Raw genomic sequence first — 24,426 nt, forward strand, 5'->3', positions numbered from 1 at the left:
AGCAGAGAAAAGAGGGCCTGGCACCTTTGCTTCTTTGCCCCACGTTCCTCTTCAGCTTCCAAAAACAGTCCTTAGAGGGGTCCCCTCCACCAGAAAATTCCCCTGAAGAATCATCTTGGTTCCAGAATGTGAATTCTTGTTCAAATCCATTATCAAAATGACTTCAACACCCACCATTTAATCTTTTTCTATATTTGTCATTGTGTCCTGTATTTTCAGTATTGAATAATGCCTTAGCCACTGACTTGAATGACTTATTTTCAGGATTTTTGTCCAAGCCCCACATAAGTGTCAGTTTATGAAAACAAATGAGTACCTTCCAATCCAACCCAACATTTATTAAAGCATCTGTTATTTCATATCGATTTGTAACTATTCCTGTGATACTTTTCCTGGGGTAATATATATATTTTTTTTTCTTTTTTTTTTTTTCAGGGCAATGAGGGTTAAGTGACTTGCAGGGTCACACAGCTAGTAAGTGTCAAGTGTCTGAGGCTGAATTTGAACTCAGGTACTCCTGAATCCAGGGCCACCTAGCCGCCCCCTTGGAGTAATATTTTTTAAATGCTTATTACTTTATTGTTGGGGGTGCTTTGTTGTACTTTGCCAGGTTAAGAACACTTTGAAAAGAATGTATTGGGGGCAGCTAGGTGGCGCAGTGGATAAAGCACCAGCCCTGGATTCAGGAGGACCTGAGTTCAAATTTAGCTTCAGACACTTGGCACTTACTAGCTGTGTGACCCTGGGCAAGTCACTTAACCCTCATTGCCCTGCCCCCCCCCCCAAAGAATGTTTAGCCTGCATCATTTTGTAATACTTTGACGAGGCATAATCATCATCCAAAATTAAAGTAATTGAAGATCTCAAAAATAGGTTATAAATTTCTATTTGAGTAAACTAAAGTTTTGGCAACAAACATGTTACTCAGCTTATGTGCACTCATGTGAACAGAGAAGTCTAATGAGAACAGGCTGGTTGGTTTTCATTACCTGACACGTGGCTTAGCTTTAGCTATCTCTATTTGAAGGAGAGGGCCTGAGCTGAAAGTACTCCAAGTATTCGTAAAGGAGATCACAGTGTAAATCTTGTACTCAACCAGTTACAGTACAGTGCATACTGATGAGAATACCAGAGGTATAGATTAAAATTTCTTTCCAAGGAAAACTTCTTATGGATTTTTAAAAAATGCTGTTTTGTAATATTAAAAATATTTTTCTTCCCTCTCTTTGGGGTAATAGAATGGTAAATGTTCATAGTAATTAATGATACTTCAGATATTCTGTGTAACTAAGTCTTCTGTGTGATATACACATTTTTGGAGATTAAGTTTTGGTTTTTCAACTAAAAGTTGAGTTAATCAACTTGTACTTGGTAGATATTCTTTTGGCTACAACATGGTATAGTGAGGAAAGAACCGAATTTGAATTGAGAAGATTTGAATTTTCTTTCTTTTTTTTTTTTTTTTTTAGTGAGGCAATTGGGGTTAAGTGACTTGCCCAGGGTCACACAGCTAGTTAAGTATTAAGTGTCTGAGGCCGGATTTGAACTCAGGTACTCCTGACTCCAGGGCCGGTGCTCTATCCACTGCGCCATCCAGCTGCCCCGAAGATTTGAATTTTCATCCCAGCTTTGCTACTGCCTGGATGGCCATAGCTAATTTAAGCCATCTAGCCTCACCATTCATCAGTTTCCTTATCTGTAAAATGAAGCAGCTTAACAAAATGACCATTAAGCTTCCTTCTGGGGCAGCTGGATAGAGTGCCAGGCCCGGAATCAGGAAGACCAGAGTTCAGCTGTGGCTTCGGACACCAGCTGTGTGACCCTAGGCAAGTCACTTCACCCTGTTTACCTCAGTTTTTCTCATCTGTAAAATGAACCAGAGAAGGAAATGGCAAACCACTCCAGTATCTTTGCCAAGAAAACCCCAGACATGACTGAATCACATGAGCAACAAGAGCAAACTTTGCATTACTAGTACATAGTTTCTGGTAAAATGATCAGATCCCTTTATAGCATTCAAATTTCATAAAAATAGCATGGATGGGGCAGCTAGGTGGTTCAGTGGATAGAGCACCGGCCCTGGATTCAGGAGTACCTGAGTTCAAATCCGGTCTCAGACACTTAACACTTACTAGCTGTGTGACCTTGGGCAAGTCACTTAACCCCAATTGCCTCACTAAAAAAAAAAAAATAGCATGGAAGGCCTGCTCTTCATTCTGCCACACTGGTGCTTAGGGGAAGAAGCCAGTTCTGTTCTTCATTGCAGACTAGTGATTTGTTCCTCAGATGCTTACTATTGTTATTGCTTATGGCTGTTTCCCCCCTCACGTAGTGCTCCCTCTGCCACTTACTGGGCATGTGATCCTGGACAAGTTCACTTAACCTCTCACTGCCCCCAGGCAGCACTTTGAATCTCTTACCTTGTTTGTTTTTTTGTTTTGTTTTGTTTTTTTGTTTTTTTTTTTGTTGTTTTTTTTTGCGGGGCAGTGGGGGTTAAGTGACTTGGCCAAGGTCACACAGCTAGTAAGTGTCAAGTGTCTGAGGCCGGATTTGAACTCAGGTACTCCTGAATCCAGGGCCGGTGCTCTATCCACTGAGCCACCTAGCCGCCCGAATCTCTTACCTTGTAAAGAAGATACTGGTGTGTGTGCGCAGAGTAGGCGCCTCGACAGCTGGTTTCTCTGTGGATGACATCCCAGTCCAGTTATCAGTAATCAGCCAACAGCCATTTCTGGAGTGCCTACTGTGTGCACAGCACTGCTAAGTGCTGGGGAGAGAAAGAAGAGTCAAAAACACTTTGTGCCCTCAGGAAGTTTACATTCAAATAGAAATCAGAACATAAAATATACAGTAGAGGGTATTGCACTGGAGGGAACAGGAAAGACCTCGTGGAGAAGGTTGTGCTGCTTCAGTTGAATTTACTAGAAAGCCCAGGAATTCTTCACATGGGAAGTTAGAAGGGAGAGCATTCAAGTGTGATAATTGGAGTGACGCCACCTGCTGGAGAGTTACTGTAGGAAAGCTCCACCATGAGGAGAAGTCTGAGGGCACACCATGCATCTTGGAAGATCAGTTCCTTGGAGTCAGGAAGTGACATTTGCTCGGTGTGTGTGTGTGTGTACGTACGTAGATACACGGGCTGTTTCTGCTTTCGAGGAGAGGCTTCTGGGAGGAAGAAAGGAAGCGTTGGGTCCTTTTTGTTCCTGACCTCGCTATGGCAGGTCGGATGATGGGGTCTCTTAGAAATAGTTAGATTTTTACCTTTCTCTCAGATCATTAGATCTTACTGCTCTTTAATAAATGCTTAAAAGTCTAAACTCTTACTAAAGCTTCTAATTTATTGGCGACCACTTGTTAGATTTTTAGACAATATAGCTAGATAGCAACTTTACACAAGTAGGGAATAGTAGGGGGGGGAGGGAGAGGGAGGGGTATCCTATATAGATGACACTTGGAGTGCATAGAGGGGATTAGAATGTAAGAAGATTGAAAAGTGTATGAAGGGACCAGATTGTAAAGGGCTTTAGATGCCAAAAGACTTCACATTTGATCCTGGACGAATTAGGGAACCACTGGAGCTTACTGAGGTGGGTGGAGTGTTGACGTCAGACTTTAGGAAAATCATTTTGACAGCTGTGTGGAGAAAGGGGTGTAGTGGAAAGCCACCAGGTAGAGGGACTAATCAGGAGGCTACTGCAGTCATTCAGGGGAGACCAGGGTAGTGGCTATGTAAGTAGGAAGAAGGGGACATGTGTGAGATTAGTTCTGGAGAAAGAAAATAGTCATCCCTTCCACATTGTGATTTTCCCCATCACGGTTTAAATATATCACTGGTCGTCATAAGAAATTAAATTGGAGTTTGGGGGGAGTTTTGTGGAAGCCACAGAAAACACTGAGCCAATGACCAAACAGCCCAAATTTTACAGTAAGGTTCTGTAAACACCCCATAAAAGGGAGGGTCAGAAAACTTTATGAGGATTTTCCAGATCATGGGGGTGCTGTGGTCCCGCAATGTGGAAGGGATAACTGTAAAAGATTTGGCAACCGCGGAGTCCAGGATGAGATCAAACAAATGATGGACCCCCTGGGTGCACACAGGAAGGCTGATGAGCCCATCAGTTGTAATTATGAAATTCAGGAAAGGGGGTGGGTTGCAGCATGAATTCTGTTTTGGACATGTTAAGTTTGAAATGCTTATAGGACATTATTTCCAAATGTCTAACAGGCAGTCTATGATGCAAAGGCATAGCTTTGGAGAGGTGCGCAGGTTAGATAAATGGATCTAGGAATCATCTGCATACAGATCATTAAACAAATGGGAGTTTATATCACCAAAAGAATGATTAGAAAATAGAGAAGAGGCCCCAGGACAGAGCCTTGTGGTCAGCCATGGTTAACAAGCACGAGCTGGATGAAGGTCCAGCAAAGGCGACTAAGGAGTGATCAGACGGGAAGAGACCCTGGAGAGATCTAGCAAGCTCATGAAAGCTAATGGAGAGAAGCACCCAGGAGGAGAAAGTGATCAAAAGTGGCAAAGGATGCAGGGAGAGCAAGAAAGTTGAGGATTATTAAGAAGCTGTTCAGTTTGGCAGTTAGAAGGTCACTAGTAACTTTGGGGAAAGCAGTTTCAGGGGACTGATGAAGTCAGGAGCCAGGCTGCCTAGAGTGAGAGGAAAGGAAGTGTAGACAACTCTTTTGTATACGGCACAGGCTGAGAAGAGCATAAGGAAGCCAGATACAGGCAAGAGCTGGTGACGTGGTCGGGTACATTAGGGGGTTTTATTTGTTTGTTTGGGGTTTAGTGGAGATTTCAGCTTGTTTGTAGGCAACAGTGATCGAAGATTACACAGAGGGAAGGGGCAATGTGCTAGAAAAGGTGGGATTACAGTGGGCTTTGCCCACTTGGAAGAAAGGAGGAGTTTGTGGGAGACAGGAGAGACAGGAGAAGGAGGGGAAGAGAAGCTCTTGTCAAATGGCCTCAAGTTTTGGGGCGAATGAGGAAGTTGAGGTCCTCAGCAGAGAAGCTGGGGTTAGGAGAGAGTTGTGATGTGAGAGACAAGTGAAGAGAGAAGTTTTGGGATATCTGCTTTAAGTGTGATAGGCAACAAAATTAGGGAGGAAGAGGAGGAGCATTACCTCGCTATGTTGAGAGCTAAGCAGAGATGAGTTACTCTAATAGAAGTTCTTTGAGATCTCCTTCACTTCTCTTTAGGATCATGTGTGTAGGAGCAAAGGCGGTCATATAGTCATAGTAATCCAGAATTAGTGTTTGGCACAGTGTGACTGAATGAAGGAGAGAGCTTGAAGGGGTCAGGATTGGAAATGAAGGAGGGAACGGCCAGACAGCAGTGATGGCCTGGGGGAGTACTGAGAAATGGAGCTCACAGAGGCTAAAGAACAGGCTTTGGGAAGAATGAAAGTCCATAGAGAGAGCTGAGAATAGAGAATAGGACGGTCGGCTTAGAGATTTGAGGTCACAGTGACGATATTAGGAAGCTAGGTGGCAGTGAAGTTGAGGGAGAGATGGAAAGTTAAAAAGATGATCTGATTACAGTTGAAGAATTCTTGAACATTGAAGTAAACCATGTCAGGGTGGAGCGGAAGTGGGGTGGGGGTGAAAGTGGAGGTCATGGGGGTAGATTGAGGATCTTGGAAGTTTAAGAGTACTTGTAAGAAAGTTATACTGAAGCTCTTACATGATGAGTTAGTTCTCCCTCTTAGGTGAGGACTTGGGAGGTGGTAGACGACAACCATGTGAACCCATCTTGGGGCATGAATTTGTACTGTGTAAACTTCCAAAGGGGGGAAACTGCTAAATAATGCCAGTGAAGGGAGAGTGTCCAAGTAGTAACAGATTGGATGTGGGATGCAAGAGAGTGAGGAGTCAAAGATTACACTGGAGTTGTGAGCCCGGGTGACTGTGAGGATGGTGCTACCCCTTGACAGTAATAGGGAGAGCGGTGGGCTCAAGGAGAAAGATGACTGGTTTTGGACATGTTGAGTTTGAGATGTCTACAGGGTATCCACTTGGAGACAATTGGAGATAGGAGACTGGAGGTTAGTAGAGAGGCTCAGGCTTGATAATTACATTTAAGAATCTGTGGCATAGATCTGGAAGGAGCATTTATTCAGCACTGTGGGCCAGGCCACCTCCTTGAGCACTGCAAATACAAGTAGAAGCAAGAAACAAAGACATTCCTTGCTCTCTGGGAGATTCTATTCTGGTGTGGAAAGACTACAAACAAAAGGGAACAGAAAAGGCATCTTAGGCTGGTCTGTGTTTGAAGGGAGTGTAACAGCTGGAGTGGGTTGCTTCTCAAATGGAAATTCAGAGAGGAACTCACCAGTAGAAAGGCTGGAGACATTACCATCATGAGCTTATTAAACCGTGACAGACTGGAGATTGTGAACCTTGGTCTGGAAAGTAGTGAAAGCCGCAGCATCTTTGGTTGCCTTCTTTGTAGTCAGCAAGTCAGTAGAACATTGTTTAAGTGGCTACTCTGCCAGCAAATGTGCTAAGTAAGCACTGGGGATAAATAAATAAAGGCAAAGGACAGACCCTGCCTTCAAGGAGCACACAGTCTAATAGAGTCAACATGCAAAAAACTGGAAGAACAAGCTAGGCTAAGCAGCAGAGGGAGGGCTTCCTATAGACAGTGAGATTTTAGCTGAGGCTTGGAGGAAACAAGGGAGGCCAGAGAGGAGGAGGGAGAGGGTTCCAGGAGGGAAGGAGAGCCATTGGAAATGCCCAGAGTCCAGAGGTGGAATGTCTAGTGAGAGGAACAGCAAAAAAGGCCCATGTCCCTGGATTGTGGAGTACCTGGTGGAGGTGGGGTTGTGAAGAGGTAAAAAGAGGGGCTTTGAAATGACCAAGTATTTTGTATTTCATCTTTGAGGTGGTAGGGAACCACTGGAGTTTACTGAGTGGAGGTGGAGGGGTGGCGTATTCTGGGATGTCTAGCTTGGATGCCCAGTACACAACACGAGAAGTCAGCTGAAAGAGGTTAGGGCTGTATCGGGAGATTTGGAAATGGTCAGCATAGAAATGGGAACTGAGGAGATCACCAAATAAGATAGTATAGAGGGACGAGAGGGCCCAGGGCAGAGCCTTTTAAGACGTCCAGAGTGAGAGGCTGTGACCTGGATGAAGATCCAGCCTAGGGGACTCTCAGACATGGGGGAGGAGAACGGGAAAGAGCAGGGTCCTGGTCCTAAAAACCTGGAGAGAAGGGGGTATCAGCAGTGTCGAGGGCTTCAGAGGTGAAGGAGAAAGATGGAGAAAGGGCCACCAGATTTGGCAACTAAGAGAACTTTGGTAGCTTTAAAGAGGTTTCCTTTGAATGATAACTGGAAAAACCCAGAGCGATCATGTGTATGTTCTTTTGCCTGATGAGTAGTATTTACCAAAGGAATGCCTGTCATCTGGGCAGTGACTTAAAATACTAGAAGAGACTAAAGGGTAATAAAAATAACAATGTCTAGAATTTGTACAGCATTGTCAGTTTTGCAGAGTGCTTTACAAAATATTATTTCCTTTGATTCTTTTGTTTGTTTGGTGGGTGTAATGAGGGTTAAGTGACTTGCCCAGGGTCACACAGCTAGTAAGTGTCAAGTGTCTAAGGTCAGATTTGAACTCAGGTCCTCCTGAATCCAGGGCTGGTGCTCCACCACTCCACCTAGCTGTCCCCTTGATTCTTACAACTACCCTGAAAGGCAGTTGTTTTTCTGGGGGCCACTTCATGGGGGCCCCAGGCACAGGTGACTGGTAATTTTTGCTCTTTAGCCCTTCATTTTACAACCACTTCCTATTGTGGATTGATTCCATTTTTCTGGCCTTACGATCTCAAGCCCATTTGAAAGGAAGTTATCAGCCTTCCCTGCATGTAATGCCCATTGTCAGGTTTTATGTGTAATTCAGAGATTGGTTGCTTGTCTGTTAGTCTCATGCCAGTAAATATTAATTAACGGAAGCATGGAATGGTAGTGCTGGGTTTGGAGTCAGGAGATGAGGGCATTGCAAACCTCAATTTAAGAAATGCTATGGCTAATTGGGAAAAGTGCTAGACTAGAAGTCAAGATGCTTGAAGACTGACTACTACTCAGTTTGTGTCAGCTTGGTAGAGTCCTTTTCTCAATTTCCTCATTTACAAAGTGAGAGGTTTAAATGAGATGATCTTTAGGTTCCTTCTGAGTGACGCTCTAGGTTGGAGGCAGTGTGCAGTTCAGAGATTTATGTTTTGTGGTTAGAAGTCCTGAGTTTGAATCCTGATTCTGCTTCTCCTCACTCCCTGTATGACCATGGTGTATCACTTTCAACCTGTTGTCTTCAGATAGCTCATTTGTAGAAAGATGAATTTGGACTAGATGCTTTCTGAGGTCACTTTCAGCTTTGAGTCTATGATTTTGTCATCCCATTTCATAAACACTCTTAAAATAACCTAATAGACAAATTTTCAAGTTTTTACTACAAAGCAGTGCATCTGTTCAGCATGATTGATTGGTCATTCAGAAATGCAGTTTTGCATATTGTATATAATCAGAAAACTACATTTTTCATCGTGTTTACAGTTGGGTTCATTTCATTTTTTTCTTATATTGTCTTACTATAACTTTGAAATAAGAGACTGATTCTTTAGTAGTGAGATGTGGAACATATTTTCTTCTTTTTAATAATATTTTCTTTTTCCTAGCTACATATAAAGACAATTTTTTTTTTAAGTGAGGCAGTTGGGGTTAAGTGACTTGCCCAGGGTCACACAGCTAGTAAGTGTTAAGTGTCTGAGGCCAGATTTGAACTCAGGTACTCCTGACTCCAGGGCGGGTGCTCTATTCACTGCGCCACCTAGCCGCCCCTAAAGACAATTTTTAACATTTTTTTAAATTGAGTTCTAAATTTTTTCCCTCCCTTCCTGTACCTCTCCCTGAGATGGTAAGCCATTTGATATAGGTTATATATTTGCAAAATAAAACATTTCCATATTCATCATGTCATAAAAGAAGAAACACACCTAAAGGGGGAAAAACAAAAATATAGAAAGTGAAAAATAGTATGCTTCGCTCTGCATTCAGACCCCATCAGTTCTTTTTCTGGATGTGGATAGCATTTTTCATCATGAGTCCTTTGAAATTATCTTGGATCATTGTATTGCTGAGAAGAGCTGAGTCTGTCACAGCTGATCATCACACAATGTTGCTGTTTTTATGTACAATGTTCTGCTGGTTCTTCTCATTTCACTCAGCATCAATCCACTTAAGTCTTTCCAGGTTTTTCTGAAACCTTCCTACTCATCATTTCTTACAGCATAATAGTATTCCATCACAATCACATATCACAACTTATTCAGCCCAGTTGATGGGCACTTCCCTGATTTTCCAATTCTTTGCCACCACAAAAGAGTTGCTATAAATATTTTTGTACATGTAGGTCCTTTTAATTTTTCTTTTGGCTCTTTGGGATACAGACCTAGTAGTGAGTCAAAGCCCTTGGGGCTGAGTTCCTAATTGCTCTCCAGAATGGTTAGATCAGTTCACAACTCCACCAAGTTTATCAGTGTCTCAATTTTCTCACATCATCTCCAACATTTATCATTTTCCTTTTCTGTCCTTTTAACCAATCTGATAGGTGTGAGGTGGTATGTGGAGAATATTTTTAAAGAATCATTAGAAATGTTAATTTCACTTATGCGGATTTTTTTGGTTCCAGTTCTAAAGTTATGATCGTATGAAATTTCCAAATAAAATCTGCAGCTCTTTTGCATTTGTAGTCTTAAGTCATGTGAATCACTCAAATTAAGACCCTATGAATCTTCCTAAAGTATTACCTTGTTATGTAATGGAAGCTCAGAGTTAGAAGGGACCTCAGTGACTATACCCAGTCATCCCTGAAAGGATCCTTTCTACAACAGTCAGCTTAACTACTTCAAGTTGTCATGCAGACTTGGCTTTAAAGCCTCCAGTGAAGGGAAGCCCACTTCTTCCAGGTAGGAGTCAACTTTATTTTTGGGTTGTTCTCATTGTTAAGGTCGTCCTGATCTCAAGTCTAAATGCACCTCTCTTCAGTTTTCCCCTTGATCCATGTTCTTCGTAAAATATGTGAAAGCAGTTATCTAACCCTGCCTCTCATACTAACTTCAGTTCACTTTAGAGAAGTTCCTCACCAGGTCATTCACCAGCAGGTGACTTTTTTTTTTGGCCCCAGCAGCTTATGAAGTCTGACGGCAGTCTGGGCCCCCAGAAAGAGAGCCCAGGCTGAGATTCACCTGTCTTTTGAAGTATGGAAATGTCTTTGAATCAGGGGGAAAAAAAAACTACGGATGTTTATACTCTTCTCATAGTCCCTTGTACTTACTGGCGAGAAGGAAGGCAGACATGGCCACGTTCCAAGGTGTGAGGGGGAGCAGGGCGTGCTCTTCAAGCAAGGAGTGCTTGTTGACCCATTCAATATGGACCCAAATCACTGTGCACAAATGACCACAACCTGCTTACAGCTAACCCCAGGGCTTGCCGCTTGAACTATGGATTCCTTTTGGGGGGGGGCAGGGCAATGAGGGTCAAGTGACTTGCCCAGGGTCACACAGCTAGTAAGTGTCAAGTATCTGAGGCTGGATTTAAACTTAGGTCCTCCTGAATCCAGGGCCTGTGCTTTATCCACTGCAATACCTAGCTTCCCCCTGAGCTATGGATTCTTAAAAATTAAGTGTTGGGGCGGCTAGGTGGCGCAGTGGATAAAGCACCAACCCTGGATTCAGGAGGACCTGAGTTCAAATCCGGCCTCAGACACTTAACACTTACTAGCTGTGTGACCCTGGGCAAGTCACTTAACCCCAATTGCCTCACTAAAAAAAAAAAATAATAAGTGTTGTCTAGTGGAAAAAACATGGCAGAGAACACAGCGTCCAAAATGCTGGGTTGGCTGCTACTACTGTGTGATTTCAGGGTTGTCGTGCCACTGCTTTCTCTTGGTTCTCCTCTTGTTATCCGACTCCTTCTTTTCAGCCCATCTCATTGGAACATTATCCACCTCCCCCACCCTGGCTGAGCCTTCTTTAACTCTCTCTGTGTTTGGTGACCTCAGCACTGCTGGGCTTTTATAAGCCAGTTTAGGCCTTATCTTGGGAGGTTCTGCTCTGTCTTCAGGCGTTTAACCGACCATCTACCCACCGCTCAGGGAAATATTCTCCCCCTTTAAGATGGGTTGTCTTCCTTTATTAGTGTGTAATCTCCTTGAACATGTCTGTTTTCTTGCTTACTTTCATTTTTCTCCCTAGTGCTTATTAATTCATTGTCTAATACCTAGTAGGCACTTAGAAAAATACTTTTAACTAATAATGATAGCTACCATTTCTATAGCACTTACCATTACCATGTGTCAGGCATTGGGTAAAGCCCTTTTCTTTTTTTTTGAGATTATAACTGTAATCTCATTTGATCTATATAAGAACCCTTTGAACTAGGCGCTCTTATTACCTCCATTTTACAGATAAGAATACTAAGGTAAACAGGGGTTAAGTTGGTTTTGAAGTGCCTGATTCCAGGCATGGTACCCCCACTGTGCCACCAAGTTGCTATCTATATAGTCATCAGCCCTATTGTGCATCATTCTGTTATCCCTAGAGATGACTCCCAGATCTGTAGACCTGGCCATATCTCTCTCTCCTGAGTTGCTGCCCATTATTACAAACAACCTTTTTAATATGGTTGTCCTACAAGCATCTCAAACTCATCATGCTGAAAGAGCATTCATTAGCCTTTCTCCTAAATCCAACTTAACTATTTCTATGAAAGGCACTACCACCCATCTGGTCAAGTCTCTTAACTTGCCAAGTCTCTTTTCCTTCTCAACTCCTCACTCCCTCATCTCACACATTCACTCAGTTACCAACTACTGTGATGTTGACAGCTACCACCCTAGTTCACATTTTATCACCTCTCACCTGGACTGTTTCATTGGCCTCCTGATTGATTTCTCAACCCAATAAATAATTCAGCAAGACTTTATTGAGCTCTTACTATGTGTGAGAAATTGTGCTAGGCTCTCCATTACCATCTGTGACTTCAGTGTGCCTGTCGTTTGTCATCTCTTCCTTTTGATCCTCTCCTAATTTATTGTGGGCTAGAAAATCAGGTGACTAAATTCTTCTTGGGAGTAGGATTGTCTAAAATAAGCATCATATATATGGCTGTCCATAAAGGTCTGAGTGACTCTTCTCTGAATAAAAGGCTTGAGCTAATGAAAGAACAAAAGCAAAATAGCCAATACCTTCAAGGAGCTTACATTCTAGTAGGGGGAGACAACGTACGCATAAATAGATACATTAAAAGCAAATACAATTTACAGGTCAGGGCTGAAGGAAAGGAAAGGAAAGGCTTTGTGGAAAGCTGAATCTTAAAGGAAATCAGGAATTCCAAAAGGTGAGAGGGAAGAGGAAGGAGACAGACAGCCCGGAGGCCAGATTTGGAGTGTTCATGAAGTACATTGTGTCCAGGCCATGGGGCCGGTCCTTTGCTCAGCCTGAGTTTCTGCCTCCCCAGATTGACGTGAAGGCCAGTTATGAAGATACGTGGGAATCGCTTTGCAAACCTTACAATGCTATGAAATGGTAGATGCTAGTAAAAGTAACGAGAAATAATCCTGGACAGGAGGAGTGGGGCCACTTTGGGAAAATCTCCAAACACCCAACAAGAAATTGTACTGGGATGTATGTGCTGAACAGGAGCAGGGGCTCAATTGAGGAATTCCCTTTGGCAGCCTCAGTGGTTGGGGTGGAGTGAGGAGACACTTTAGGCAGGGAGACGAATCCATCCTCCAAAAGCTGCGGCTTCACTTTAAAGAGCTGGTTTCCTTTGTCCTATTTCTGTAGTGATACTTAGTTTGATATAATCTCTTCTTTGGGGGGGGGGGCAGGGCAATGAGGGTTAAGTGACTTGCCCAGGGTCACACAGCTAGTAAGTGTTGAGTGTCTGAGGCCAGACTTGAACTCAGGTCCTCCTGAATACAGGGCCAGTGTTTTATATCCACTGCGCTACCTAGCTGCCCCTCTGAACTGAGTCTGTCCTGGCTTCCTTCCTTCCTTCCTTCCTTCCTTCCTTCCTTCCTTCCTTCCTTCCTTCCTTCCTTCCTTCCTTTCTTCCTTCCTTTCTCTCTCTCTCTCTCTCTCTCTCTCTCTCTCTCTCTCTCTCTCTCTCTCTCTCTCTCTCTCTCTCTTAGGGCAATGGGAGTTAGGTGACTTGCCCAGGGTCACACAACTAGTAAGTATCAAGTGTCTGAGGCCAAACTTGAACTCAGGTCCTCTTGAATCCAGGGCCAGTGCTTTATCCACTGTGCCACCTAAGTGCCCGCCCCCCCACTGAGTCTTGAAGGAAGACAGGAAAGCTAATGGAGAAGAGGAAGGAATGTTTTACCAGCCTGGGGAACAGGCAGTGAGTGCTGAAGACTAGAGGTGGGAGGTGTGTGTGTGTGAGGGAGAACAAAGAAGGCTTTTCCGTAGCCAGATTATAGATTGTGTACAGGTGAGTAAAATGTAAGAAGACTTTAAAAAATGGGATGGGTCCAGGGTATAAAGAGCTTTAAAGACCAAACAGAAAACTACATATTTGATCCTGGGCAATAGGGAGCCATTGAAGTGCATTGAGTAGAGAGCGAGTGACATATCAGACTGGTACTTTAGGGAAATGGTTTTGGCAGCTAAATGGAGGATAGATTGGAATGGGGACAGGAAGACTATTTTGACGGTTTGGGGTTACATACCCTCTGAAAGCCACGATGTTCAGACTTAGAAGTGAGGGAGAGAACAAAGCCCATTTCAAGGTAAGGAGAATGTTATATTAATAGATATACAGAGAAAATCACAAAACTACTACAGATTCATATTACATACTTTGAGCTGGGATCCTTACTACTGCAAGACAATTCTTTTACACCTCCTTAAATCATTTCGCCACCCAGCTCACCACAGTTGTTATTCCAAACCTTTTCATCCTTCCTTAAATCTTCATTGGCACCCCTTCTCCCACACACTCAGCTGATACAATTGCCTTATACTTCACTGGAAAAAAACAATAAGGCCATTCGCCAAGAGCTCCTATTTCTTCTCATCTCATATCACTTGAATGTTTATTTCTACCATCTCCTTCACACAATCTCACGTGAAGAAGTAGCCCTTCTCCTTTACAAAAATAAACCCTTCTATATGCAACCTTGATTCCAGTTGTCTTTTCCAGTAGATTGCCCACTCTGTAACTCCAGTTTCTTTAATCTTCCATCTCTACCTACTGATCTCTTTTTGTGTTGCTGTATAAACAAGTTCATGTCTCCCACATCTTTAAAACATTCTCACTGGATCCGATCATCCACATCACCTAGTTATTTATCTCTTCTCCCTTTTATGACTAAACACCTTGAGAAAGCCATCTACACTTAGTGCCTCCACTTGCTCTTCTCATTTTCTTCTAACCCCTACCGTCTGGCTTCTGATCTGTCAGCCAACTGAAACTCTCTTCCAAATTACCAGTGATCTCTTCATTGCCAAATCTCAAGGCCTTTTCTCAAACCTCATCCTTCTTTTCTTTTTTTTTTTTTTCCTTTTTTTGGGGGTGCGGCAATGAGGGTGAAATGACTTGCCCAGGGTCACACAGTGTCAAGTGTCTGAAGCCAGATTTGAATTCAGGTCCTTCTGAATCCAAGGCCCATGCTTTATCCACTGTACCACCTAGCTGCCCCCAAACCTCATCCTTCTTGACCTCTTTGCAACATGTGATCTCCTTGATCTGCTAAATTGGGTGTCTCCCAAGTCTTCTCCCCACAGATTATCTCACTTGGTGACCTCATCAGCTCCCATGGATTCAATTATCTTCCCAAATCTGTTTATCTAGTCATAGCCTCTTTTCTGACCTCTAGCTTCCCATCCCCTTTTGTCTTGTGTATATCTCAACCTCAAGTCCAAAACAGAAGTTAGTGTCTTTCCTTCTAAGCTTTCCCCTCTTTCTAACTTTGCTGTCATTATCGAGGATACCCCATCTTGCAGCTCTGTTATTATCCTTGATTCCTCACTTGTGCTCACCCCATATATCCTGTCTGTGGCCAAGTCTCAACTTTGATGTACAGCTTGATGCAGTCTCTCACCACTTCACTCCTGCACTAGCCTTTGGATTGGTCTCTTTCAAGTCTCTCCCCACTCCATTCTGTCCTTCATTTGCCAAAGTGACCTCTCCTTACTACTTAGTAGATTTCAGCGGCTCCCTATTGCCTCTGGGAGCAAATTAAAAATCCTCTGTCCGTTCACAGTCTTCTTACAGAAGCTAACTCTCTTCCATCTACTTGATGATCCAGTAACACTGGCATCCTTGTTGTCTCTTACATAAACTGTGCTCTTCACTGTCTGATCCTCCACCTGTGGGATGATTTTCCTTTTTAGGTTTGCTTCTGTCTTCTAGATTCCTTCCACTTCATTCAGATCCTCCCTTATGAAGGCCATTTCCAGGCTTTCACTGCTAATCTGAGGTTATTTTGTATGCACACTATGTTTGTATCTCTATCTTGTATAGACATGGCTGTGTGTATGTAGTCTCTCCCCATAGAATGTAAGCCTCATGAGGGCAAAGAGATTGTCTTTGTGTCTCTTTTGTATCCCCAGCACTTAGTGTAGTGTTTGGCCTACAGGAAATGCTTAGTCAGTGCTTGTTGACTGATTTACTGACTTGTAACTAAGTTTTGAAGATGTGTTTTTGAAGTATGTACTCAATCTCTAAGACTGTCAGGTACAGAGATAATTTCGTTTGTGAAGTACTCTATTTAGATGAAATTATAACTTTGGACCAAAATAAAATAAAAGTTCCTTACTCTTAGCACAGATAGGACAATATTCGTAAGAACAGAATAAAAGTGTGCAGTTCTAGCTACATCTCCATTTTTAGGACGTCCAAAATACCTGTTGACTTCATAAGTGAATGACAGCTACATTGTGCCAACTCTGGGAAATGTCAGCTCAAAAAAACCCTCTTGGGCAATCTGAACTTTGGCCTGCCATTGCCAATAAAAGAGCACATCATAGCCTGACCATTAGGGTGCCTCTGTAAGAACACTTCCAGTGAAGTACTTTTCAGTGACTGAGGGAAACTAAAATCCATGTGAAAGTCCTACAGAGTGTTCCATTAGAGTCATCTCCCTTTCTGTATTTGCTTACTTGTTTACAGCTGATGCGCCATTTTTAGATAGATTTCAGTGGAATTCTATCCGTCTTGACTTAACATAGATTAAAGGAGGTCAAGATTTTTAAGGAACAAAAAAGGACACTCACATTCAGTAGCTATTTGTGGCAGTTATTTAGCACTTGAAAGATAGTATATGGGCAGAAGCTAATTATAGGTTGCCTTATCACTCCATAATACTGATGTTTCTCCATCTATTTCATTAGCTACATCTTCTAGCACTTAATTCTTTTTAAGGAATCAACCATATATACCATACATATGTCTTGCAGGTCATTTAAATTATATTCTGAGGTTAGATTCTAGTTCCATAATTTGAAATGTCTGTCACGTAAGGAATTTGGGGATAACTCCACATTCTTTGTTATTTGGATTTATCTCAAGACACTTAAAAAAAAAGTCTTACATTGCTTTATTCATCTTAAATCATTAGGATGGAACAATATTTCTTTCCTGGGAAAATTGCCAATAAGGTTATAAATAGCTGGGTGGCACAAGGAATAGAACACTGGGCCTAGAGTCAGGAAGTCTTGAGTTAAAATTCTGCCTTAGCTGTGTGACCACTTATGCCTTCCTCAGTTTCCTCAATTGTAAAATGAAGCATAATACTAGCATCTTCCCCCCCAAGGTTATTATGAGGATCAAAATGAAATAATATTTGTAAAGCACTTTTAGCATGTTGCCTGGTACATAGTAGGTGTTATATAAATGCTAGCTATTGTTGTTATCATACAAATAATACTTAATTACACCGAGGAAATGTTTTTAACCAAGTCTTTTAGAAAGATAGTATAGTGTAATGGATAGAGAGCTGGCATTGAAAGCAGGAAGAACTGGGTTCAGATCCCACCTCAGACATGTACATACTGTGTACATACTCACACCTGAGTTCCCTATGCCCTTGAAATGACAGGTCCAATTCCTATCCTCATGCTTTTAGTAAATAAATTTCTGAAAGTGTTTCTAAATAATTTTAATGCTGTTAATCAAAGTTTATTCCCTTGATTTACAGAACTATTTTAGAGATATTTAACCTTTATTTCCTTCATTTATAGTCACTCCTACCACTCTGGCTTTACCATTTCAAAGACAGCCTTCCTATTCTCTTCACCCTGCTCACTCCAAACCAGTTATCCACTTGTGAAGTCTCTGTCAAACTCCTTTTGGTGGTGGAGTTGACTCTTATATTTGGGCTTTTTGCCATCTCTTTTAGAATGTCTTTCAAATGTGGGAGGCCCATGGTCAACAAGTCAACAAGGACTTGCATCTGTAAAGCCCCTAACACTGCATGTAGGCAGAACAACAGAGTAAGTAGTTGGGCTTCAAGGATATTGGACAACCCCCTTGCCAGGAATGCATCTGATTTTGCAGTCCCTTGTGAGTTACAGCCATGTATACAAGTCAGGAACTTGAAGTTTTCTTTCATATCTACTTCTGAATTTTAACTCAATTTCAGGCATTGTGAGTGGGCCCTGTATACTTTTTTTTTTTTTTAAGTTTTGTTGTTGTTTGGGGTTAAGTGACTTGCCCAAGGTCACACAGCTAGTTAAGTGTCTGAGGCCGGATTTGAACTCAGGTACTCCTGAATCCAGGGCCGGTGCTCTAACCACTGTGTCACCTAGCTGCCCCAACCCTGTGCACTTTTAAACCAATGTTCATTGGTTTCTCCTCAGTGAAATTGGCTAAAACTTAATACCTGCTTTAAAGGAGCTCTGTGATTAGTGATTAAATAATGAAGCTGGACATTGTATGGGACAGGATTTGGAGTCAAGAAGCCTGGGTTCAAATCCCAATTTTCTACTTGCCCTCTCTGTGACCTTGGACAAACCCATAAGGCCTGAGCCAAACTGAAGTCTGTGTCCCTGTGTTTTGGTGTGGTGTTTTCATTTCAGTCCCCCTCTCCCTTTCCTGAAAGTTAATGGTAACATTTTTAATGGGATTAAGGGGGTTGGGGGCAGTGGTTAAAACATTAACCAGCGTGGCTTTATCAAGGACAAGTCAGGCTGGACTAGCCTTTCTTCCTTTGTCAGGATTACTAAACTGGTCGTTCAGGGGACAGTGGGAAAAGCACCAGTTTTATTATAAGAAGTGCTGAGTTCAAATCCTGCCTCTCCTACTCTTTTGCATAGCAAAATGCCAGGTACATAGTGTCTAATAAATGTCTGTTGGCTTGAATCCTCTCTTTGTGACCTTGTGCAAGACACTTTAATTTCTCTGGACCTCATTTTCCTCAAATTTAAAATCATTGAATTAGACCAGGTGGCTTTTGAGGTCTTTTTCATCTACTGGTCTGTGATATTGTGATCACATAGCAGTCTAGCAGGAAAGATGGAGAGATCTGGAATAGGTGGATTCAGGACTGACTGAAGGGTTATATTCAGAGAAGCTATTTGATAGTTCAGAGTTGACAGAAGGTCCCTAGTGCCGTTTCCCAGCAGTTTGGGCTGGGCCTGGGCTGTTGAGTATTTTTTATCAGTGCCTGGGAGGAAGAGATAGATGGCATGACCATTCAGTTTGAAGATGACCCAAAGCATGAAGAAATAGCTGAAGCACTACTGGCGGTGGCCTTCCTTGCAAGGCACAAGATGCTCCATCTCCAGGAGTTCAACTGGGCATTTTCAGGGGCTGTGTCTCATCCTTGAAAGTCTCTCCCTCCTCATCTTCACCTCCTGGCTTCCTTCAAGCCCCAGCTAAAATCCTGCCTTCTCCAGAAAGCCGTAATGCAAGTGCTTTCTCCAGTTTATTTATTGCTATTGTACTCTTGACAGTTTATTCTGTCTGTAGCTTAATTGTACATGGGTGTTTTTGTGTTGTCTTCCCCATCAAGGTTTGAGCTTTTTGAATTGGGGACTGGTTTTTGCCTTTCTTTGTATCTCTAACACTTAGCACAATTCCTGTGCAAAAGTAAGTGCTTAATTTTTTTTTTTATTTATTTATTTTTTTAGTGAGGCAATTGGGGTTAAGTGACTTGCCTAGGGTCACACAGCTAGTAAGTGTCAAGTGTCTGAGGCCGGATTTGAACTCAGGTACTCCTGACTCCAGGGCCGGTGCTCTATCCAAGTAAGTGCTTAATAAACACTTATTAACCATTGACTGAGTCAAGATGCAAAAATATCTTGATGGAACAGCTAGGTGGCGCAGTGGATAAAGCACCAGCCCTGGATTCAGGAGGACCTGAGTTCAAATCTGGCCTCAGACACTTGACACTTACTAGCTGTGTGACCCTGGGCAAGTCACTTAACCCTCATTGCCCTGCAAAAAAAAAAAATCTTGACAGACTAAAAGATTGGGCCAAATATATTCAGATGAAGTTCAATAAGGCCAAATGTAGTCTTCAACTTAGGTACAAAACAGCTTTAAAAATACAGTATTGGGGAGGCATAGTTAAAACAGGAATTGTCCCCCCAAATTAACATGTTCTTTACAGATGTCTCATGTGATCCTTACCACAGCCCTGCAAGGCAAGTGCTTTTACTCCTATTATCCCCATTTTACAGATGAGGAAACTGAGGCAAACCAGAGATTAAGTGACATAGCCAGTGAGTGTCTCAGGTTGTATTTGGACTTAGGTCTTTTTGACCCCAGGTTCATAATTCTATCCACTGTGCTACCTGATTAGTTGTTAACTTGGGCTACAAACTCAGTGTGAACCATAAACCCTGAGCTTCCAGGAAGTAGAAGGCACTGGTTCCACTTTACTCTGGCCAGTCCACATTTGGAATATGGTATTCTGTTCTGGGCATCACAATTCAGAAAGAATGTTGGTAAGTTAAGAAACCCTTCTCAGGAAAATCATTGTCCATGGCTTCAAGTCTGCACCATGGGAGGATTTGCTTGGAGGAGCTACAAGTGTTGAACCTGGAGAAAGAAGGCTTGGGGAGGACCAGGATTTCAGTGACTTTGATGTGAAAGGAGGATTCATGGGTCCTGTTCCGCACCCCCTAGCTCCATGCCCTACCAAACCAGGAGAAGGGGGCCCTGCCAAGAGGCAGGTGTAGGTTCTCCATTGTCCTTACTAATCGGAATGAACAAGCTGCCTCCAAACCGATGGGCTCTACTTCACCAGAAGTCTTTGGGCAGAGACTGGCTGCCCACAACTGGTTAGGCTCCAGTCAGTGTGTCTGATACTCGTTGCACTGGATGGCCTCTTATACTCCTTTCAGTTCTGAAATTTGTGACTCAGAATGATTCTCAAGGGAATGGGCATTGAAAGAAAGTTGTGATATATGAAGAACCAGCCTAGCAGAGAACTGTCCTGAAAAACAGTTAGAGACCTTAACTGCATTAATGGTCATGGCAACCTTAGTGATGACTTTCAGGAATAATGAAACTTGGAAAATTCTCAAGGACCTCTGGATCATCTTTATATCGTTTATTTTGGAAATTAAATAATATATAGCAGGGCAGAAATTTGAATTTTTTTATTCGAATTAATAAAACAATGTTTCTTTAACCTTTTTTCTCAGAAGAATGATGAAAATGGCAACTGCTCTGGGGACAATATTGAGTTTCCTACAACCAACTTATATGAACTGGAAAGCCGCGTTTTGACTGACCATTGGTCCATACCTTACAAACGGGAAGAATCCTTGGGAAAGTGCCTGATAGCTTCTGCCCGCCTCGCAAGGCTGGGTGAGTTTTCCCTATGTGGAGGGATGGGGATGGGAAGGGGGATGGAGAAGATAACTTATGACATATACAGATTCCAATAGAAAAACAGGACAGAAGGGATCCTTGGGATTCCGCCACAAGGCAGCTAGCTGGTCAGAGATCATTGATCATATTTACATTGATAAAACCATCTCTTTATCTGGAGGCTGGTCTCTGGTGGTAAGAACTGCCTTCTGTGGGGTTTTTAGTGGATCTTAAGGAAGCTGGACTTTGGCCCCCATAAGGGCAGGTGCCAGGTGATTGTTCCACAGAGGTTGCTCCCTTGGTGATGGCTGCAAGGACTGTCTGGAAGCCAGACTGGTGGTCTTGGTGACACCTTCCTTAGCGTTGCTGTTTTTGAGGCTCTTGGCCTATGTCCCTGGACTGTATTCACCAGGGTGTGAGAGAAGGCAGTGGTTGAGTTGTGGGGTGACCCGTGGGGCTCAGGCCCTCTTCTTTCTTTCTCAGGGTGCCTTGATACTTTAGCTGGACCGAGTGGCCCCTGCCTGACCAGAGGGAAAGGGAAGGGGAGGGAACAGAATGAGAATTTGTATAGCACCATCTCTGTGCCAGGCACTGTGCTAAGCATTTTATAAATGTTATCTCCTTTAATCCTTGCAACAATCTTGTAAGGTAAGTGCTGCTGTGATCCCCATTTGACAGTTGAGGAAACTGAGGCAAACAAAGGTTAAGTGACTTGCCAACGGTCACATAGCTGGTAAGTGTCTGAGGCTGGATTTGAACTCAGGTCTTCCTGGTGCAAGGCCAGAGCTCAGTCTGCTACACTACTTTGATTGGGCTCTCATTCCAGCGATGCCAGCAGCTGACTTTTTTTTAATATATATAAGCTTTTTGTTTGTTTTTTGTGAGGCAATGAGGGTTAAGTGACTTGCCCAGGGTCACACAGCTAGTATGGGTCAAGTGTCTGAGGCCGGATTTGAACTCAGGTCCTCCTGAATTCAGGGCCAGTGCTCTATCCACTGTGCCACTTAGCTGCCCCCTAGCAGCTGACTTTTTAACGTGGAGTAAGTCACCTTATCTCTTCCTGTATCTTTATGTTCTCTCTCCCTCTCTCTGTCTCTCTGTCTCTCTCTCTATGTTTATATTTAGTGCTTAATAAATCATAAGGTGCTATGTAAATGTGTTAGCCATAGTTATTATCTGCAGAATAGAGGGAGGAGACTAGTGGATCTCTCATGGTCCTCTCTTGCTCTAAAATTATATCATTCTGTAACGTAAGATTTATTCATTCACTTGGCATTGGAATTTCCTTCATGTTTCATTAAGGGCATCTCATGAGAGATTGCGACTCGCCCAGGCTCAGGCAGCTAGTTAAAACCTCATGTCTTCCAGACTCCAGCTCCAAAAGTCTTTAACTTTGTACCACTCAGGCTTGCGGTTTTCTGTCAGACTTCAGGCTGGAGGGTTTGAAGCCAAAATGTTGAAAAGCTCCTCATTCTACCAGCAGCGTCACTGAGAAAATAGCGATATTCAGGTGACAGGCTTCAGAGGCAACAGCAAACCGGGGCTCACACAGTTCTTCAAATTCATTTCTCTTTGTGGGAATCTCATTGCTCACAAACGTCCTGAAACTACCCGGGACTATGATTGTGTCCCAGAAAAAGATTGGTTTGGTCATCTTTGGGGATGCCCTGAAGCCAGGCCTTTCCCTCCGTCTATCCAAGCACCTTCCCAGGGAGAAGAGGGTGTGTCTTCAGCTTCTTGGCTTTCCATTCTCATCCCTTCCTCTGGATTTCTCTGACATTCTGTTCCTTCTCTTCTGCACTGTGTCCCTTCTTTTGTTGCTGGACAAAGATCACACGTTAAGAGCCCCAGTAATAGCAGTGAAGGTTCAGAACTTTGTGCTTCTTAGCATTTTCTCTTCCCTTTCTCCTGTCCCTCTGCTTTTACTCTGCAAGTGGGAAGGTTGTGCATGACACTGACCACAGGTTTGTAGCTTGGTGTCTTTTTCATGGAAGTGTGGGGTCCTACACCAGAGCCTTACTAGGGTGCAGAAGTGGCCCTCCATTCTGGAAGACCCTGTCTTTGAAGTGCTGGCTCCCACAGGTCTGACTGTGTACCTTGCAATGGCCTGGATGCCCAATCTCTGAGCAGCACCAAGCTAAGATTCAGGAGGCTGATTACCAGCTTGGCCATGGACTTTTTGTTTTTGGTTTTGGGCGGGGGGTTGGTTGGTTTTTGGCCATAGACTTTTTTTTTTTTTTATGAGGCATTTAGGGTTAAGTGACTTGCCTAGGGTCACACAGTGTTAAGTGTCTGAGGCCAGATTTGAACTCAGGTCCTCTTGACTCCAGGGCCGGTGCTCTAGCTGCCCCAGGCCATAGACTTCTAAAAAAAAAAAAAACAGTGTCAGGGACTGCTAGGTGGCCCAGTGGATAAAGCACCGGCTCTGGATTCAGGAGGACCTGAGTTCAAATCTGGCCTCAGACACTTGACACTTGCTAGCTGTGTGACCCTGGGCAAGTCACTTAACCCTCACTGCCCCACAAGAAAAGAAAGAAAGAAAGACCAGTGTCAGTGGAAAGCATTTATTCTGCACCTCGGATGGGGATACACATGCCAAAAAACCAGTCCCTGCCCTCAAAAAGCATCCAGTCTAATGGGGGAAGACAACTCACAGAAGAAAGCTGCCAAGTGGGTAGGAGTGGGGGTTGAGGTACAGGAGAAGGTCCCAGATTGGGGGGGGGGTAGGTGGGCAGTGTCAAGGTACCTGTGCTGAGTCCCCTCCTCAAATGGAGGTTCTGGAATCCATGACTCCACCCTCATAGAGGGGCAGAGAGTACCCATGAGGTTGGAGGACCAAGGCTCCTTTGATATTGCAGGTTTTCTTAGAAACTTTTGAAGGAAGGTGTGGCTTGTAATAGACCCCAAAATGGATCGCCTGCTGCTGGCTGGGTTTTCATGTGTCTCTCAGGATTGAACTAAGCTTTGTATTACAAACATACAGGCTGGACCCACTACAACTTGACTAGGGGTCACCAGCCCACTAGCTTCTGAGGCAGCAGATTCCACCTAGGAGAGCTCTTGTTATTAGGGCGCTTTTATTGTTCATCATTACAGTTGGGCCTGACTCTTCCTGACCCTAGAGACACTGGAATAGTTGCAAATATAGAGAACCTCTATTTGCTTTTGGGCAACTTCTCCCCCCTCAGTCCAGGTTCTGTCCTGTGGGCCAAAGAGAACCCATTGAATCTGAAATCCTGGAAGATGACTCTCCTGTCTGCCCCTCTCCTCATGGCCACAGCCACCCTGATTTCCCTCCTGAAATCCTCATTCTTACTCTCCTTGCTCTCAAGCATCTTGCATTCTGATATGAGAGAAAACATGGCCTTGTGTGAGTGTGCAGAGTAGGTGCAGAGCAAGCCCAAAGGTGGTGGGTCTTTTGGGGGTGGGACACAAGGAAAGACCAAGGGGAAAGGTGGCCCTTCAGGTGGTTCTTCTGGGAATTGATCCCTCCCTGGCACATGACACACTCTTGCTGCCATCTTCTACATGCCATTGTTTCTATCTTCTGCATATACATAATTTTTTTTAAAGGAGCATTGGCTG

At 43.3% G+C, this 24,426-nt stretch overlaps 1 protein-coding gene across 2 annotated transcripts in view; it reads left to right on the forward strand.

Annotated features, from left to right (window-relative positions):
* USP24 (ubiquitin specific peptidase 24) overlaps nucleotides 1–24,426 on the forward strand; it is a 155,315-nt gene that overhangs the window by 19,992 nt on the left and 110,897 nt on the right. For both annotated transcript variants that reach the window (XR_006356444.1, XM_044005436.1), the window contains exon 2: nucleotides 20,673–20,838. Coding sequence is in view for 1 of the 2 variants with exons in the window: in XM_044005436.1 (XP_043861371.1) it covers nucleotides 20,673–20,838 (166 nt within the window). In the remaining variant the exon portion in view is untranslated. The remainder of the gene's footprint in view (nucleotides 1–20,672; nucleotides 20,839–24,426) is intronic.

The sequence above is a fragment of the Dromiciops gliroides genome, chromosome 4, assembly GCF_019393635.1.
Source record: "Dromiciops gliroides isolate mDroGli1 chromosome 4, mDroGli1.pri, whole genome shotgun sequence".
Taxonomy (NCBI): Eukaryota; Metazoa; Chordata; class Mammalia; order Microbiotheria; family Microbiotheriidae; genus Dromiciops; species Dromiciops gliroides.